At 35.3% G+C, this 18,614-nt stretch overlaps 1 protein-coding gene across 3 annotated transcripts in view; it reads right to left on the reverse strand.

Moving 5' to 3' along the window:
• The window catches only part of LOC113492996 (protein split ends), an 83,784-nt gene that overhangs the window by 17,131 nt on the left and 48,039 nt on the right, over window positions 1-18,614 (reverse strand). The window contains exons 2-9 of one of the 3 annotated variants that reach the window (XM_026870761.1): window positions 11,027-11,215; window positions 7,962-8,214; window positions 3,836-4,162; window positions 2,002-2,292; window positions 1,666-1,866; window positions 936-1,054; window positions 729-851; window positions 520-658 (exon numbers count right to left, since the gene is read on the reverse strand). In XM_026870761.1, the coding sequence (XP_026726562.1) occupies window positions 520-658; window positions 729-851; window positions 936-1,054; window positions 1,666-1,866; window positions 2,002-2,292; window positions 3,836-4,162; window positions 7,962-8,214; window positions 11,027-11,215 (1,642 nt within the window). The remainder of the gene's footprint in view (window positions 1-519; window positions 659-728; window positions 852-935; window positions 1,055-1,665; window positions 1,867-2,001; window positions 2,293-3,835; window positions 4,163-7,961; window positions 8,215-11,026; window positions 11,216-18,614) is intronic. The other 2 variants (XM_026870767.1, XM_026870776.1) reach the window with 2 other exon arrangements.

Consider the following 18,614-nt stretch of genomic DNA (forward strand, 5'->3'; position numbering starts at 1 on the left):
TTGGATATCTCTATAGAGAGCTTCGCGTATATTGATTAGACAACCGGTCTTTTTCGGAAATTATTAGATCTATATGTTGCTATTGTCCTACGAAACTGAAGTGACTGTTATCAATGTTTCGAAAAAATATTTCTACTCTCTTGTAACAAATATGTGCATGAGTGCGATTTCCGTACAAATTGTTTAAAGTAATTTAATGACTTTATACTATTTTATTATTGTTTGTTTAAACGAAGAACGGTGGTCTGCAGCTTTGCACGGAAAACAATATAACGAACCACTTCTATCAAGGATAAAAATTATCTACGCATAGAATTTACTCATGGCTTTAGCCCTCTCAAACATGATATGCTTTTTGTCGTATACTGAGTAAACTATTAAACAATGTAAAACTATTTTAGTAAAAGGCATAGCTACGTTAACCTTTTCACTCGCACAACTTAATAAACTGCTTGGAATGCACACATACAATAATTCAAATAAATTACTTAAAAAAAATATAACGAATTTCGTGCTTACTTTAGAATGTTTGCGATCGTCAGGACTAGAATCGCGACGATGGCGCCGCGCACGGTGGGGTGACACCACGACAGACTGCAACCTTTCTTCATAGGATGCATCTTCCGGTTGCGGGCTCGAACCTACTTCATCGTATACCCTGTAATTAAAAGACTATAAGAATCGTTGAAATCAGATTAATAGGAATTTAAGTTGGGTGTGTCCGTTACCTGTATCGCCGATCCGCAGCATATTCTGTAGGATCGTAATGTTCGATTGTGGAGTAGCGCGGAGTTCTTGAAGACCCTCGACCGTAACTAGATGCTCGAGATCGAGATCCACAACCGTCGTACCTATATACAAAATGTAGCATCTTTAATACAGTCCATAACACATAAAATACTCAGAATAGCACCATAAATAGAATTCATACGAACCGAATAGGTTCATGACGGGTAGACGGCAAGTAACGCGTTGCAGGATCACCACTCAGTCTTTCAGAACCAGTTAATGCCGCCGACCCGCCGTGTTTCTCAAGTTGTTCGTAAAACGCCTCCTATCAATAAACAAGAAAGTTGAGTAAAGTTAAAACTGATTTAATTTATACGCCTCCTTAATGGTGCTCACTCCGTCAATATATTATTTGATTGCGCATGTTGTTCTGCTGAATGAGGATATTAAAGTGTATGAAGCCATAGATTGTGCATCGTTCGTGAAACTGTTGTCTGATTAACACTATTTGCATTTAGGTATGTTTTGTTTCATATGTTTTGTTGGTTTGCCTTATACCAAAAGTACAATTAACATCAATTTCAAACCTTTATTAGATTTTTGTTGCATTAAATAAATAAATAATGTGTGTTAAAGCGAGCGATAGATACGCGGTGAATTTCAGCTATGTACTACATTGACTTGCACATAGGCTTAATAAAAATGCACATCCACCTCCTTTTTTACGTGAAAGGTTGCTGAATTAAGATTTTGTCGCCAATGGTAACTCGCATTATGTTGTTCCGACATCCAATAGTTGGACAATCATATGGTGGAGAATAATCCTCATTCACATAACAACATCAATATCAGTAAATGATGAAAGCTAATAAAACTTTGGTAATTTAAGGGTATTAAGAGGTAACTGTATGTATATATTGCGGGAGGAAGCATCACCTGGCACTCGCGCGAGGCGTAGTCGACACAGAGGCGCGGGTGGTCGGGCTCGGCGGCCGACACGGCGGCGGCCACGCGGCGCAGCTCGCGCACGGCCGCGCCCGCCGCCGCCGCCTGCTCGAAGTGCACCAGCGCCGCGCCCGCTGCGCGGTCCACGCACACAGACGTGGCGCCGCCGCACCGCGACACCGCGCTCAGCACCTGCCACACACGCTCTTAGTCCGGTCTACTCTGTACCAGCATGCAACTTCGAAACCGAATCGAAACGGCCGAGTAGACCTGAACAACAGCATGACAGATCGCATTGAGCGTACTTAGCGGCTTCTATTTATTTACCTGTTTTTCCGTATGTTCGGTGAGACCATCGACCCATACACAGGTTGTGGCAACAGGTTTACCGAAACCTAGTTTGACGCGAGAGCCGCCGACGTATTCGCCATCCATAGCTCTAATTGCTTCCACCACGCTTGAAATTGATGCGTATTGACAAAACGCATATCCCGCACCGCCACTGCTTCCCTTTTTTATATCAATTTCTATTATGCGCCCAAAGTGTTTAAACTTGTCACGAAGCTGTTGCTGCGTAACATCTTTCTCTAAATTACCGATGAACAGCGTCCTAGTGGCCTGTAATAAAAAATAGGAAAACGTTTATTAGCATTAGTCATCCAGTATTGGCTCATTGGCTAGGTGTCTTACACTGTCATTTTTACGCGCCTAAGTCCAACTGTCTTGCAGTTATCAGAATGAGACCTCTAGGAAAGTTCGGAAACATTATCAACTACCACCTACCACATTCCAAGATCCAACACAATTAATTAAACATAAATAAGTTGCTTTCATGAATAAGTAGTTACTTAGCCTCAGCCTCGCCTAATAAATGTGAATACTATCAAAGGGGTATTTTTAAAGCCCCGGCATAATAGCAATTTAGCCAAACAAACGCACGTCCCGACCTAATCTATTAGAAGCAACTGCATTTCATCATTCTGTAGGTTTTTATTTTTCATCTTAGTGCAATTAGTATTACAAACCGAAAGTATGTGAAAACAGTAGTAAAAGTCAAACGCATTGGCTTATGAAGGCAATAATAATAGGTATAATTTAATTACTCTCCATTGCTTGATTGTACTTCATTTATCTAAATTAAATATTTATCTTGCATACGATTTATCTTGCGACGTTCTTTTTTTTGGGTTTAACTTTTGAAATAACAACAAAAGAAAAGTTTTATACTCAAAATATTAAAAGTAGATTCATTTATTATCTAAGACATGCCATGCATATATCTCTCCTGTGTATCATTCGTCTGCGTCGCCGCTCCCGCTGTTCAAAATCATGTCGCTCGCATGTTAGACGATATGGTCGAAAAGCGAGTGTTAAGATATTTTTGTTTTGACTCTCTTGTCACGAAAATACAGACATCATTAATGATTTCTGAATCTTTGCGTTAATTTTAACCAACTTCAGCGACGACCACATATCACAAAAACACCAAGCTGACAAAAGTAGGTACTTTAATTAAGGTAACAGTTGACAGTGCTAATGAATGCGAACGCAGGTGAGTATTAACGAGAGCAGAGGATAAAACTTATTTGGACTTTAAGTGTCTTTTTCTATTAGCATTGGCGTATATAGAAATATATATTCTCCTTTTCCCTTTCTTCAAAAAAATTAGTTAACATGATACCTGTCTATCCAAGTACGACTTCTAACACAGGGTGCGAAAACCGGTGGGATAGTGTATGCCATGATTATGTAGAGCCGTATTGCTGATTTCAATATCTTATCGTTATTTATATCTTATATCGGCTAGTCCTACAGTGATGTATTTATTCTAGTAACATGTATGATAAAGCAATGTTAGCATGTCAACTCGACGATATAAGTACCAGTTGCGACCACGATTACCAACAACGAACTGTCGTAACTCTAGAACTACAGGCAATGGCACCCGCGTGCTGTAGCATAAGCAAGCTTAAAACGAAGGCACAGTGCTACTCGTGGCACAGCTTAAGAGGAACCTAGTTGTTTTAAAATTGGTTTTGAGTATATTAATATTTTCGATTAATTACAGGTTTTTTAATTGAAATCATTACGACTACTAGGTAAACTTTTCCCAAAAGGCAGTGTACTTTAAAATATCGTAGGTATTCAATTATTATCTTACCTTCGGATGGTATTCATCGATATCAGTCTCGTAAGGTTTAGCCGAATCTGCATCTTCATCACAGCTTTGATGAGGCGCCACAGTGATCTTACAGCCAAAAAAAAGTTTATCTTGTGATACTTCCAACGCCTTCTCCACATCGGACGGCTTTTTAAAACGCACCACCGCGTATCTATCAGCATTCTGACCAACTACCTTAACCCATACAACTTTTCCATGTTTCTTGTATTCATGGTAAAGACCATCCTTCAAAGAACTATCAGTAGATCGCGTCGGTAGATTTCGCACACAGATGGCCAGAGGTCTACCACTCGCCGTTGACGCCCACTATCAAGATAAAAAAAATATGTATGTTATTGGAACCTGTTAAAGTAGATTATTTCAATTGTAATATTATTTTTATGGGCGTTAAGACTTAGAATCCAGCATTTCCTGTGTACCTACTCGTGTATCTGTGTAACCCAAGGTCATTTTCACATGTAACAGTTCTTAATTTCGGAAAGATGCTGACTACAAATTTAATGTACATAATGAACAAGAATTTGTCGATACTTCGTAATGATAATAATAAATCAGTTTTGAAGAAGTCTTGATTTTTACAAGTTGTTTCGCTTAAATCCTATTTAAAACAATGAACGGGTAGCATATAAAAAAAGACAATAAGTCTTTATAATTATACGATACATTGCAATTAAACATTAAAACAAAGCCACCCACTCTTGAAATACCTTTATCTAAAGGTCATGAAAATGTGTGATTAATCAGTTAACTAAACAGGTCATTCTATTTCGGATATTCGAAAGCTGCTTCTTAAAATTGGCTTATTATATTACTTACAATTAAGAATATGCAACACTTATAAAATATTTCAAACAAATTATTTGTGTAATTAAAAATACTTTAAGTATTATGTCAAATTTACAAATTGCTCTAAAAATAGGTAGTTTGTCATGACGTGTCTCGTCATGACTAAAGAACTGGTCAAGATAATCATAAATTAGTAAATAGTAAGTCACTACTCGACAACGTATTATTAAATTGCGCAACATATTCAGAAACGGGGATCTGCTTGTGAAGGATTACGAAATCAGTACCGGATGTCTATTTCTTTACAATATAACCGAATGAAATATGTCAATATTGGCTTTTTGAGAGTTTAGGTAAGAAGATAATATTTCTTGTGTTGTATCACATGATCTTGTAGGATTGAGAGAAAACTCATAATATGCATTATGCCAAAATTTTTATAGTAAGTCAAAATTTATAATTATTAGATTTTATGATCTTATTATCCTACTAAGAAATCATTAACGGCGACCATTTTACAAAAAAAACAATGGTTTCATTAGCCAATCTAGTAGTATATAACCTGTTTTTTTAAGCTAAGAATTATAAAGTATGTGCACAACAACACTGTTTCTACACTAACACATTTCATATAGTTTTAGTAGTTAGTAATTACTTGTTTATTGCACTGGAAATGCAATAAACAAATAATTTAATCTGAAATATAATTAGTGTTTAATATTGTTCATAAAGAACAAGATCAATATGCGTCAGAGGTTATAAAATATAAATCCCCTATGATAAATGACAGCGGTACATCAGGGTGCACCTATCAAACATTTAAAATACCATAAAATAGTCCGGGTAACCCCAAAAAATGCAGCAACACACGTTACAACCCAGCGTAAAAATATAGCGTTATGACTGGATATACCAACACCATGATTTCTAAACTCTACATTTCTGAAAGGTGTCTTATTAAACCATCACCCAAGATTAAAAACATTTATACTAATACGAGCATGCAGAACTAGTCTTTCGTAAAGTGGAAATCACCTTTCTTAAGTGTTCGATAAAGAACGTATTTTAAAAATAAGATTAGAAATGTTAACATTTATCAACTAATGTTAGTAAAGTGGTCTCACAAAAACACAATTAAATACGATGAGATTTAAGGTACATGATTACATGCGAGACCTGCGAACTGCAAGCGACACCATGAGTTAATGACTATGAAACGATTGTGAGTGCAAACGCTCTGCAAGCTTCGAAGCGCAGCCTCCAGCGTCGGCCCAAAGCGACCGCAGACTACAAAACGCCAGTAGTGAGTTCAAAATTCTATATCCCCGACGACACGCGGGGTTGACTTAATACACGTAAACTTTATTCCCGAATGTGACAAACAATTTATTCCTGTGCTTTATAATTGATTTATTTATTTACTTTACTTAAATCTTAAAACATACGAATTACATTTTTAAATATATTATTATTCTTCAATTTTATTTTTAAGAATATTTTGTAAAATTCAAATCGGTACACAAAACCTGATACATTCTAATACAAAAACTGATACATTCGTCGTTAAACACTTACCATTAATATCCTTATTTACTTTTAAATTCTTTATGAAAAGACCCAACTCATACAGCAGAAGTAAATACGTATGGTCCACGAATGTTACCTAGATGACACATTGTTGGATCTAAATCTTAATAGCCATAATTTAATGATGTCTTCAGTTTCGTTCCTATATTATTTAATAGAACAAATAGCGAACTATACAACAATAAACAGGTGTTTGAGTTTGAGTCGAGATTTAAGGTCGTAAACAATTATTTTATTCAATAAGTAAGGCAAAAGAGAGGTTAAAGCGACGCTTCTGGGTTAATAGTGTTCCTCGCCATACTTCACCCAGATCAGAACGCGTCCTAAATATATTCTGACCATGCTCAGCAAGAACTAAACTCGGACAATGGGTACCAATGAAGTGGTTGATGAGAATGGTATCGCAATGTCGTGAACAAATTGTTCCTTACCCACATTCCACAGTAACCATAGGTTATATATATAGGTGTATGTTGTTAGCTTTTTTTTTACTTTCATGGTCAAATTTCTTCTTACATAGTTGTAATTTTCCCTTATTTTTATTTAATCATCTTTTTTTAGCATACATGTACTATAATATATGCATGTGCTATGCACACATGTAAGTTCCAAATTTACTTTTGACATGAAGATTATCTGTTCCATTAGCCGAAAATCGCATTAGTGAACAAGTCGTTGGAGTGCCATAATTAAATTAATAAATTAACTTTTTATACCGAGGCTGCGTCGGACTATTGAGATTTTTTCTTGGTTTTTAAGCCAGGGCTTCAAAAGACCTAAATGAGATACCTAAGAAATAAATGAGAATGAAGTATGATTTGACATTTCGAGACTCACTAGACTATCGCCCATCTAAACAGTGTGCCATGTGTTGTATAGCTTAACTACTACTACTGTATAGCGTATACTTGCAACATTGGACCAAATATATCTTATACATATGTAAAAGCGAACGGCTGAACCGATATGTCTTATCTTAGTCTTGAAATATCCGTAGCAGTTCAAGGACCTCCCTTGAACGTTGAGACAATATGGAAAAATAGCGTAAGATTAAAAAAAAAATAACAAATCTAATGTGTATTACGCGAGCGAAACAGCGGGACACAGCTAGTTTAAGAATAAAATATCTGTATCTGGGAAAAGCCTCTGCCCAACTTTACAACATCATTTTTCTTTTTTACTAATAACCTTTACAACTAGCGTGAGTGTTACTGTTTTTTCTTCGTAAATTCGTAGTGTTTTATTCGTTAATTCTAAGAGAAGCAGATTTTTATTAATTTTACAACTATTTGTGAGGAAAATAACAAGTCAACATACACAACATAACATAGTATGGAAGTGTACTACTACCATCTCTCGCGACTGCGTTAAGTTACTTTCTATTTCCAAATTAAAAGTAGCCTATTCTACAAACTCATAACGTATTTCAAGGACGCCGAGAAACGTGAAATATATTTTTGATGCGCTTTTAATGTTTATTGGTTAGTTTACTGTTAGTCATTTAACGCACTGCATTATTAGCGACTAGGGTTTAGGACGTGCGTTCGCCCGCTAATTGAATTCTGGTAAATACTCTATACCATGTTTAAGCTTTTAATAATAAAATTATATTAGTACTCATCCACTTCACCAGTTAGTACTGAAATGAAAGGAACTGAACTACGAATGAAAACTGATTTTGGTTTTATAACTGAAATAAGTAGGGGAAAATATATAATTATAAAAAACATACTTGGTGTTGTAACGACGTCGGCGTGCGATGATTGCTATGATGAGAAAGTAATGGTTGAGTAGCAGGTGTGGAAGCCCGAGAAGTGTCGCTCGGTTCAGGCGAGCTTGAGTCCGATCGCGACGAGCCTGATCCTGAGTGGCGTCTCCTTCGCCCTCCTTCCGTAACACCACCAGGGGTACTAGGTGTACTTTCACCACCGGTCGCACCGGCCACTCTATCCCCACTTGCGTACCATCGATGGTGTGGAGTTGTTCTGAAAATTAAAGAATGGCATATCGAATAATTAAACTTATTGAACTAAATATGCATTTCTACAGTTAGTCTGACATTATTTAGCACTACTAAGAAACTAAAACAAAAACCCCTGCACTGGTCAATTACTTTTCCAGTCTTCTTTTACTCGTCTCGCTCATCAAACGCGAACGACGAGATGCGATGGACCGCGAAGGTGCTACGTTCTAAAACTATGTGTTAATCCTGGCTATAACTATCTGTGTACCAAGTATCGTCTAAATCCATTCAGTGGTTTGCGTAAAAGAAGAATATACAATCCATACATACAAAATTTCGCTTTTATAATATTAGTAGGATATTGCGCAATAGGATATTAGTAGATGCGTGTAGGCTGCCAGATAATTTCCAAAAAGTATTAGATACGTATTTTTTCTTTTATCTCGTTAACAAAAAAAAAGAACGGAATACAGTGATTTAAATTCTCGTGTGATGTTACTAATTACCAGTAAGCTTTTCAGCAAATGATGCTTTAGCCCCCACTACCACACTAAGTTCTTTTTATATTGTTTTGAAATGAAAAATACAGATTCAATATTTTTTGAAAATCGGTCTGACGGACTAAATAGATTTAGAGTTGACTAAATCTAAACCTTCGACAAAACTACTAATAAAGTAACCGACAACAGAGACAACAGAGATCATGCAAGTTGATCAAAACATGATATCTATACTAATATATAAAGCTGAAGAGTTTGTTTGTTTGTTTGAACGCGCTAATCTCAGGAACTTCTGGTCCAAATTGAAAAAATATTTTTGTGTTGAATAGACCATTCATCGAGGAAGGCTTTAGGCTATAAACCATCACGCTGCGACTAATAGGAGCTAAGATACAATGGAAAATGTAAAAAAAACCGGGCAGGTATACCTAAATCATAACTTATATCTTCTACCCACGGGGACGAAGTCGCGGGCAACAGCTATATTATATATATAGGTATTACGAAATAAATTATATATATAGGTATAAACTGAGCTGTTTATCTTTACAGGACGTACATTAAAGGTATCTGGCAAGGTTTTGGCAAGGGGTTGCTAATGGCAAACAATAACCTGATTTTTAATAATATCCAGAAGGTAATAACGAAAAATAGTGCTTTATACTTTGACGTAAGTAGAAGATCGATATTTTTGGCACGTTTAGTACCGTTTATCTGCCAGAGCCACCATGACACAAACTCCACAATCGACCATTGTTCTTACCTATGTTGGGAGCATCCGCTGACAAACTTTTAACTTTTATAAAATAACGTAGGTCTGGGTCCACGGGCTCTTAGACCATAGTGACTCTTAATCATATTGCGTACCAGAAGTCGAAAGAGGAAAATCATTTTCAACGGAAAAAATTAAAACATTGTAATACGCTTTAATAATTAAAATGACAACTGCAGTTCTCTCTAACTTCTAGATAATCTATTTAATTTCATGGGTCCCATACAGACAACACATTTTTTTTTCGCATGAGGGATGTTCTCGCAGTATGAGCATATCCAACTATGTACTGTTATCGCATCTAGTACCTGGGACTACTTCATCACTACATATTATGAAGCGCTTTTTCTGTCCCTATTTCCCCTTGACCACTAAAATATCTGAAACTACTCGACGGATTTTGATGCGTATTCCAAAACAAAACTTCTTTGCGTAGCTGTTTTTTTTTGAGATGGTAATCCTTATCAAATTCAAAATAAATGCGACAACTATTTAATTTTCAAATTTCAAACGTTTATTTCAAAGTTTTTTCATTACGATGCTATGAATCCTCATCGAAATAAAGAACGTTAAAGAAATTCTGTGGCGTATATTAGCACTGCTCCCTTGCGAAGCCGAGGCGGGTCGCTAGTGTAACTGTATAAAATGGTTTGGATTCTTTTTGACAAATCGAGCTACCTCTAAAATGTACAGACATCGCAAGGTACTTTATATTTTTTAAGTACGCCAATATCGTTCTAAATATTAAACGAACGCATCTCTTTCGAGTCTTAAACGCTGTATCTTTATCTGTTGAGGTGCCCAAAAAATTACACCAAAGCGTAAATGGGATTCAGTTAAACCATAATAGGCTGCAAATAATGATTCCACACCTACTATAGATGACTGAATAGGCAGATTTACTGATTTTCTTGCACAAGCCATCAATATGGTTTTTCCAGATCAGTTTTTTACTTATGTGCAGCCTTTAAAAAAATCAGTTATCGTAGTGTATGTTTAGAGTACTTGTAAATCTTCCGATTAAAATGCATTAATTTAGTTCTAGTAAAGTTAAGTTTACGTTTTCAGTATCTCATTTTGTCTTCTGGTTTTTATTTTTTTCGGATCAAAACATTTATAACATTTTTGAGCTGTATTTTATAATTGTATAAAAAAATAAGTCTTTTAAGGCCGTTATAGTGATTTTTCTTACAATATAATTTAATCAGGATTGATTTATCAATTAAGGTTTAGCGACTAACACATTTTTTTCTTAGTTCACTACAAACCTTGTAAAATTATAAGAACTTGCAATTTTAAATAATAAAAATACACAACATTTTTGCAACACCCAAATTACATTTGTTTAACAAATAAAATACTCTGATTCTGTTTCGATTTGAAATTCAAATTCACTTTAGTAGTTAAAACTAAAACAACTTTGTAATGTCAGGTTCTCGCACATGTCATTAGAAAGTTGTTTTATTTATTCAGTCTATCTATACTTCAGTTTCTTGGTTAAAACGTTCTAAGATAATTAAATAAATTCTAAGGATTTCTTTTTTCAATTATGTCTCATTTACCTTTCAGCATTAGATGGTGGTGTAGAATAAGGTGCCGTAGAATTGTTGCGCTGATACCTGCCGTATGCAGCGGGTGTATTACCACGACGACAGTACTCCGTAGCGCTATCATTTGTCCCTCGCCACGTAGCAGGCGCAGCAGCAGACGCAGCTATTGGACACGTATTGCTCGAACTATCTTCACCGCCACTGTAATGAATAATTTAGATTAAAATCAAAATTTCCAAGTCTTAGTCTAAAAATACGTATATTTAAAGAAGTCGTTATTAATGCAGAACTCGAAATTTTACTCTGACAATAGTAACAGTAGTTCAAAGATGGTAAGTAGCATATAATTTCGCGGATACGAATGTTGCATGTAGCTAGATACTATACACTATCTAGTTCATAGAACAATTTATTGTAAAAATCATGTTATATATTATGTGTACTGTGTAATATGTTAAGTGGCTATAAATCGTATATGACCATAAGAGGTAATTTCGATATTCAGTAGCTAAGTCACACTTTTGCAGCCAGCCATGAATCAAACAGCATTATAATCAGCCCTTTCCGTTTTTTGGATTAGAAAGTTAGAGCTTGGGCTACTGTGTAAGTAGCCCAAGCTCTAACTTATAAGAAAACCGGTAAAAGTTACAGTTTATTATATTCCTTCAATTCGGCTTCTATAGTAGTGTCGGAGACTTTATTGACTCTTAGTATTTATCATTATAACACTTATTTATTCTATCTCAAGAAAGTATTGATAGGTTAAATTAAACATCATTTAACGAAAACAGTACTTTATTTGACAAATTTAGTTTTGCTCAAGGTGACAGAAGTAGTTGTACGGCTTCGCCTTTGCCTTTTCGCGAAATCTTCACTTTTGTTTTACTTCTCGTGAATAAAACGTGATAATTGGAAACTTCGAATCAGTGACTCTTGAACCCTTAAAATTTTCCTCAAAGCACTTGAATCATCTATAAAATGCTTAAATATTTTCACGAACACTTGACTGACACTCCCTGATTTATCTGTACGGCAGTATGGTAATCGGAGTTTCTATACTGAAACCTTATGTTAGATTGAGTGAAATCAGGAGCTTCATTTTTTTTTTTTTTCATTAAATTGATGAGGGTTAAGTAAGGCTCCTGCAAATAAATTTGTACTTCTTTTTTAAACCAGACCAAACGTATAACATTAAATTCGCTTTCTTCAAAAAAAAACCGTCAAGTAAGAAGTGAAAAAAAATTTAACCTTTAATTTCAGCACAGATTTCCGACATTACTTTAGCACTTCCTTTAGAAGTTCTGCTTTGAGTATAGTAATTGAAATAGAATATTCGCGACACTGAGGGTTTCCTACAAACATGCTAAGGAAAACCAAGTCGGTTGGGCGACAAATAACTTCAAGGGTACGTACCCACAAACTGATTTGTCACCCAACCAATTTATGACCGTTGCCTTACCTCGATCATTACTTTTTGAATTTTAAGTGTCTAACGATCTCGATTCATGAGATACGACACCGGTGCGCCAGTACGAAACCCTCAAAAGTAATTCTTAATATTTTATACCCACTCACAGGTGAAAGGAAGGAGGAGGAGATAGGAACAATCAAGTAAATTAACCAGATTAGGAATGTTAAAGTAAGTGTGTAATGAAAAAAATCTAATATGTACCCAACCCAAGGAATTTGTAACCATTGCAAATTCCTAGTACCAAACAAAGAGGATGCATAATAGTGTACCGATGAGGGCCGACCGGCTGCAGGGCAAAATTAAAATCAAAAGTACTTCAAATAGGCCGTTTTCCAGGCACGTTAAACTTATAGTAGTTACTCTAGTTGCACGGTTCCAAAGTGTCATTCTTATGGAGAAAAACAGGCAAGAAACTCCAAACTCCGGTCAAGAATCCGATCCGATTAGGAAGGGCTCAGCGAGCATTTGAAACATAGGCGCGCTCGGTTATGTTACGCACTTGACATCACACATACCGAACCGACCCACTGCCACACAGATAAATAAAAAAGCGACTTAGAGAAAAAACGACTAACACTTCTGGTGAATTTGAAGCTGTTTCTGGCATAGCTATTTAATTCCTGAAACAGATTATTTGTAAAAATAACTTTTAAACAAATAGCTATGATATATACATGAGGCATATTGACCGTGAACTACACACAAATATAGAAAAAAAAGACATGCCACACCCAAATAAAAACATACTGCAACTTTTACTAATGTACCTAAAAACTTAACGGCACCGTCATTTTAAATAAATATTTTTTGCTGTTGCTAACAGTCGGCATTGCATTGCATAATTTCTTGGAGGCTTTAAGTTGACACTATTCCACATGGGATGTTGAGATTCGAGAAGTTGGAAGATGATCACATATACCATTTATTAGTTAATTGACAGGTCGCATTATATCATATTGTACTACTTTTGGCCAAGGCTGTGTGTAGGTGCATACAATTTTTATACGCTAAGGCGCAAAGCACACCAATCTGGCGCCTGGCGTTTCGTATAAATGTCGCACTTAAGAGCACACTAATTAGGTACATTCTTGAATACATCCTACGGCGTAACCGTCGGGCGGTCGTTTCAGCGCCCGCGCCCGATCACCGCCCGATTGCAATCAGTTGATCGTCCGTTCGCAGACAGTAGTCCGGACGACGACATGGCTCAATATCTAGCAATCGACCAACGTGCCGACCCTATGTGCCTGCCAGCGCCGTATCTGCGCCCGATCCGCGCCAGGTCCGAGTCATGCCCTAGCCAGGCGCTAGATTGGTGTGCTTTGCGCCTAAGAAGAGGTTTTTATTCGCCACTAGAGGGTTGAAACAAACTCTTCAGCTTTATATATTAGTATAGAATGTATAGATTAAGGAGTCAAAGGTTCGAGTTACGTCTATTTTCTCCATTGTTCTTTTTTGCTTAATGAAAAATATACCCTGAGAGGAGTTGTGACGTCATCAAGAGCTTTTACAAAATCTGTCACAACAGGCTTATTTACTTACTCAGGCAGATTTTGCCTAAGTACTTTAAAACTATAGAATGATAAAGGAGGACCGGGCTTTGTGTTCGCGACGTAACGTGAGGGCGACCAGCAGTCAGAAATAATTGATTGAAATTTAAGGATTTGAAGAAATGTTAACAATTTGATGATTGTCCATCCAAAAAGGGTTTCGTAAGAAAAGGCTAAAGCCGAAAACAAAATTGAAATGTAATAAATAGACCATCAAAGGCGAATTACTGCCAAGATCTGGCAAAATTTTTCGCATTCTTGAAACCACACATAACATGCTAACATATGTGTGTGTTTCATTGTTTTACGACATACGACATGAAGAAATGATATTTTATGTTATTACTAGTTGTTGCCCGCGGCTCCGTCTGCGTAGACTTAAATTTACAGTATTCGGTGGTCCTCGTTTCCATGGAAATAATCCCCTTAGTGATGTTATGGCTTTACATATAATATCTGTTCAATTATACCATATCATTTCGTTTCATACATATTTTTTTTAATTTAGCAGTTAAAGGCATGAAGTATATAATAGAATCAATTAAGTGATAATTATAATAAAAATTTACCTTATTACCTATGTAAACACCAAATTTGAACTTTCTACGTCATCTGGAACTGGGTTATAATTTTGATCTATGTCAGTCAGTGTAATAATGACGACTTTTGGACATTAATATTTATATTTAATATTTAAATGACCGTTAGAGATATGTTTGCGAAAATCAGTGCAGATGTATCTCGTAAGTCTCAATATATGAGCATTATGAGCCAAATTTTAAATGTTTATATGAAATAGTTTTGGATTTATGATGGGGTCAAATTTGGCTCTAAATGGTTCGTGTAATATTAAACACGATGTTGCTCGCCATCTCTTACATGAACTAGGCTGCGACACGCTACCGCGTGTCTAGATTTAATTAATTGAACTCTTTAATGATCGTAAAATTTTTGCCTTTTTTTAGATCTTATAATCTAAGACCAAGGCAAAAATCCACGACACGATATTTCTATCTTTTTCCCGGCCTCCGTCACTCCTTGTACCTGCGCGCTATAACTACCTACCGCTCGGCCGAGCAGTCTCGGGACCAAATGCAGTGAGCAATAACATATTGTAGTAAAAAAGTGCTTTTCGACGTACCATCGGGGTGATTTTTAAAAAACAATACAATATTGAAGATTATCGATGAAAATATAATTATGATCATATCATCATACACAGTATGTCAATAGGCTTGTTTAAAATTTAGTTCTAGTTTAGCTTCTAAATAGTTTGAAGATCACCCTCCTTATAATTTTTCGTCTTATAGGTATGCGCAGACGACGGCTTACACTGTCGCCCAAATAACTGAGGGCGGATCGCACAAAAATAACGGGGGAGTCCCTGAAAGAAATAGCAATCTTGTGACTAGGCGAAGCAACGCACAAGTGCATGCAAAGCGAGGCCTTAAAGTCCGCGTTATTTCGGACAACAAATGATCGCACGCCGAGTGCGTTGACTTTGCGGTGAATCCGCAGCGAACTATTTATTCGCGGAACATATTTTTATCTCCGCCGCGGAGGAAAGTCCATCGTCTGCGCAGGCTATTAAACCTATTTACCTGTTTCTAGATTTAATTATTCTTCTTAATAGAATGGCAAAAAATCGCTCGATCGTGTGACTGTGACGTCACTATACATTATTAAAAACAAAATACATTTACATTTCGAAAAACAAAATATATCATAAATACCAAAAAACGTATGTTTTAAAATACAAGTAGGTATCACGATTTTGTTTCCTTTCATGAGCACAAATATAAAATGAAACGGTAAAAAGAAGTGTCAAACTGACTTTGTGTTTATGTTAGCGTTGGAAAAGACATGTTGCTGTTTAAAAAACTTATAATATATACCTACAACCTTTTTTTTGTGCGGGGCTGTAGAAATAAGACCATAAATGCTCCAAACAAACTGTTCATCCACGTTCCACAATCCACCAAATCGTTAGCAATGCGCAAAAAAACGGTTACGGTTGGATGGAGGACACTTATGATTACTTAACAAAATCTATTATTTATTTTTGTGAGGATCATTTTGATGTAAATGCTTAAGAGAATAGGAATCTATACCTCAATACTAATATTATAAAGAGGAAAGATTTGATTGTTTGTTTGTTTGTTTGACACGAATAGGCTTCGAAACTACTGGACCGATTTGAAAAATCATTTTACTGATGAGAAGCTATATTATCCCCGCTGAAATTTATTTTTTAGGCTATAATTTATTTTGAAAAATAGTAGTGTTCCGTAAAAAATGCGATATTGTAACCAAAGGTGTAAGATCGGAAACCTATTAAACTCCGCGAGGGTAAATACCTAACTATTATAGTTTAGACACAATATCTAGCATATCTTCTTATCACGCGGACGAAGTCGCGGGCAACTGCTAGTAGTTTCTAATTTAATCCAGTTGGCATTTATTCATCGGCCAGAATCGGGGCCCAGAAATCAATCCCTCAACTTATATTACGTACGATGCTTCAAATAAAAGTTACGTAAAAGCTATGCATGAAGGAATCGTTGCCGTTTATGTTAATAGTTTAGTTGAAAACCTTTATATTACGGTTGACTCACGATTACCATTTTCATGTAAACAAATTTTGTTCAAAAACAACGCCTATTTTTTAGGTTTTTTTTTTTAAAAACATTGGGTTAATCCTTATAAAAATATAAGTAAATACGTTACGCGTTATAAAGTTTAAACAAAGTTTCGGTTTACATCATTGAATTTCAGTAAATATCTTAGAAGATATCGCAGTTTTAACGTAACTCTGCAGTAGTAGTGACTGTGTAGAACATTGAGATTTAATCGCATTAAATTCCATTTCATGATCACTTTATTCTGAATATTTAACAACATGAATAAAATACTCCACTCAAATATAAACACGAAAAAATTTTATTTACCGTGCGGTGAATCGGATCTAGCTTTTCTGTCGTACGTCTGTAGATACTACTTCGTATTTTTAAAGTTATGGTAAATATGCGTTTCTAAAAACTTTTTTAAGGGTCTATGTAGTTCACCTAAAGTAGTAACGAAGAATAAACCTTGATACTAATAGGTGAACAGTCTATCAGGCAGATTTCCAAAAAATATTCAATTACTTACGCATTTTTCATTTTGCCACATGATAAGAATTCAAGGAATTAAAAGTACTAAAAGTTAATAGAAATAAAAATTCGTATCCCACCAAAAACTGTATGTAAATAACTAGCCAAGTCTCGATGGAGCTGCTTCTTTATCTTTAAAAAATAATTAAATGTAAACAGTCGTGCCAATATGGTTCCTTACTGCGTTTCTTATTTATTATGGTTAATGTTGGGACTTGGCTTTTAAAGTTGACACAAGAGTTCACCTTTCCAAGGGTTCTGATTGGTATAATTGTATGTAGTTATTTGTATGTATATTATATAGTAGTACTGTATATAGTGACATGGGAGTAGATTATGTTGATGTTTGAAGACTTGTATCGTGTCAAGTAGACACTATGCCGATTCAATCTATTTGAGAACCTTGTCAAGTTAAAATAGCCTAAAAGATCCGAAATTTTGGACCTTCACTTCTCCTTGTTTTAAGATCGACTGCTAAGAGGAATTCCTGAATAAGACAGCTAGGTAAGTAATATTAAGAGATATCATACTGAATTAATGTAGTATTGTTAATCATAATCGCGTATTAAGTAGTGTATTTAAAAAGCTGTTTTATTACAAAGGACATGGCCAATTTATACAAGGCCCTCTGCCTAGCTTGTAAAAGTTCATGTACATTAACGAAATTTTGCTTTTTGGAATTAAGTTTGTCCTAAAAAATATAATATATATATTACATATTCCATATACTTCAGATTTTTAAGATATTTACATAAAAGGATGTTATGTTTTAATCCTTCTTCTTAAATGAGTTGCAAACAGATTGGCTTTCATAAAAACTATAGGCGTTCGGAGCACTGAAAAGGTATTAAATTGATACATAATAATAAATATTCACACAAAAACGCATGCGTAAATAGTACACAGAGTAGGTACTTTTGTATAAATAATACAACGTGCGCAAAATGCCAACTATAAGTAGTAACAGTTCCGCTGTCATGATCACATAGCATTACGTTTTGTTTAGCAATCACAAAGAAGTATAATTATTATGAAATAATAATAATCATTTTTATATATGTACATATGTATCATTACTATATTGATTTTTATCTTTAGTACTTACTATTTTGAACCAACGTAATTATTTTTACATATTAACGCTGTTTTTATTAGTAAACATTATAACTTTTACTGGAAACACGTTTTCTCAAAATGGCGCACAGCCTAAAAGTATAGGAAATAAAAGAAAAAACTCTCTTGTGTTAACACTCGGAAGTTAGACAAATGAAGGACATATGAAGGATGCCATAATTTATATTTTTCTTTTTATTTTTTTATTATTAGGCTGTTATTAATGTACATGCTACCAAAAAACTAGGCAGTAACTGGCCATGTCCTTTCAATTAGAATTCAAAATTCAATTAGAATTTAAGTAAATTTTGTAT

Source organism: Trichoplusia ni, chromosome 1 (genome assembly GCF_003590095.1).
Source record: "Trichoplusia ni isolate ovarian cell line Hi5 chromosome 1, tn1, whole genome shotgun sequence".
Classification (NCBI taxonomy): Eukaryota; Metazoa; Arthropoda; class Insecta; order Lepidoptera; family Noctuidae; genus Trichoplusia; species Trichoplusia ni.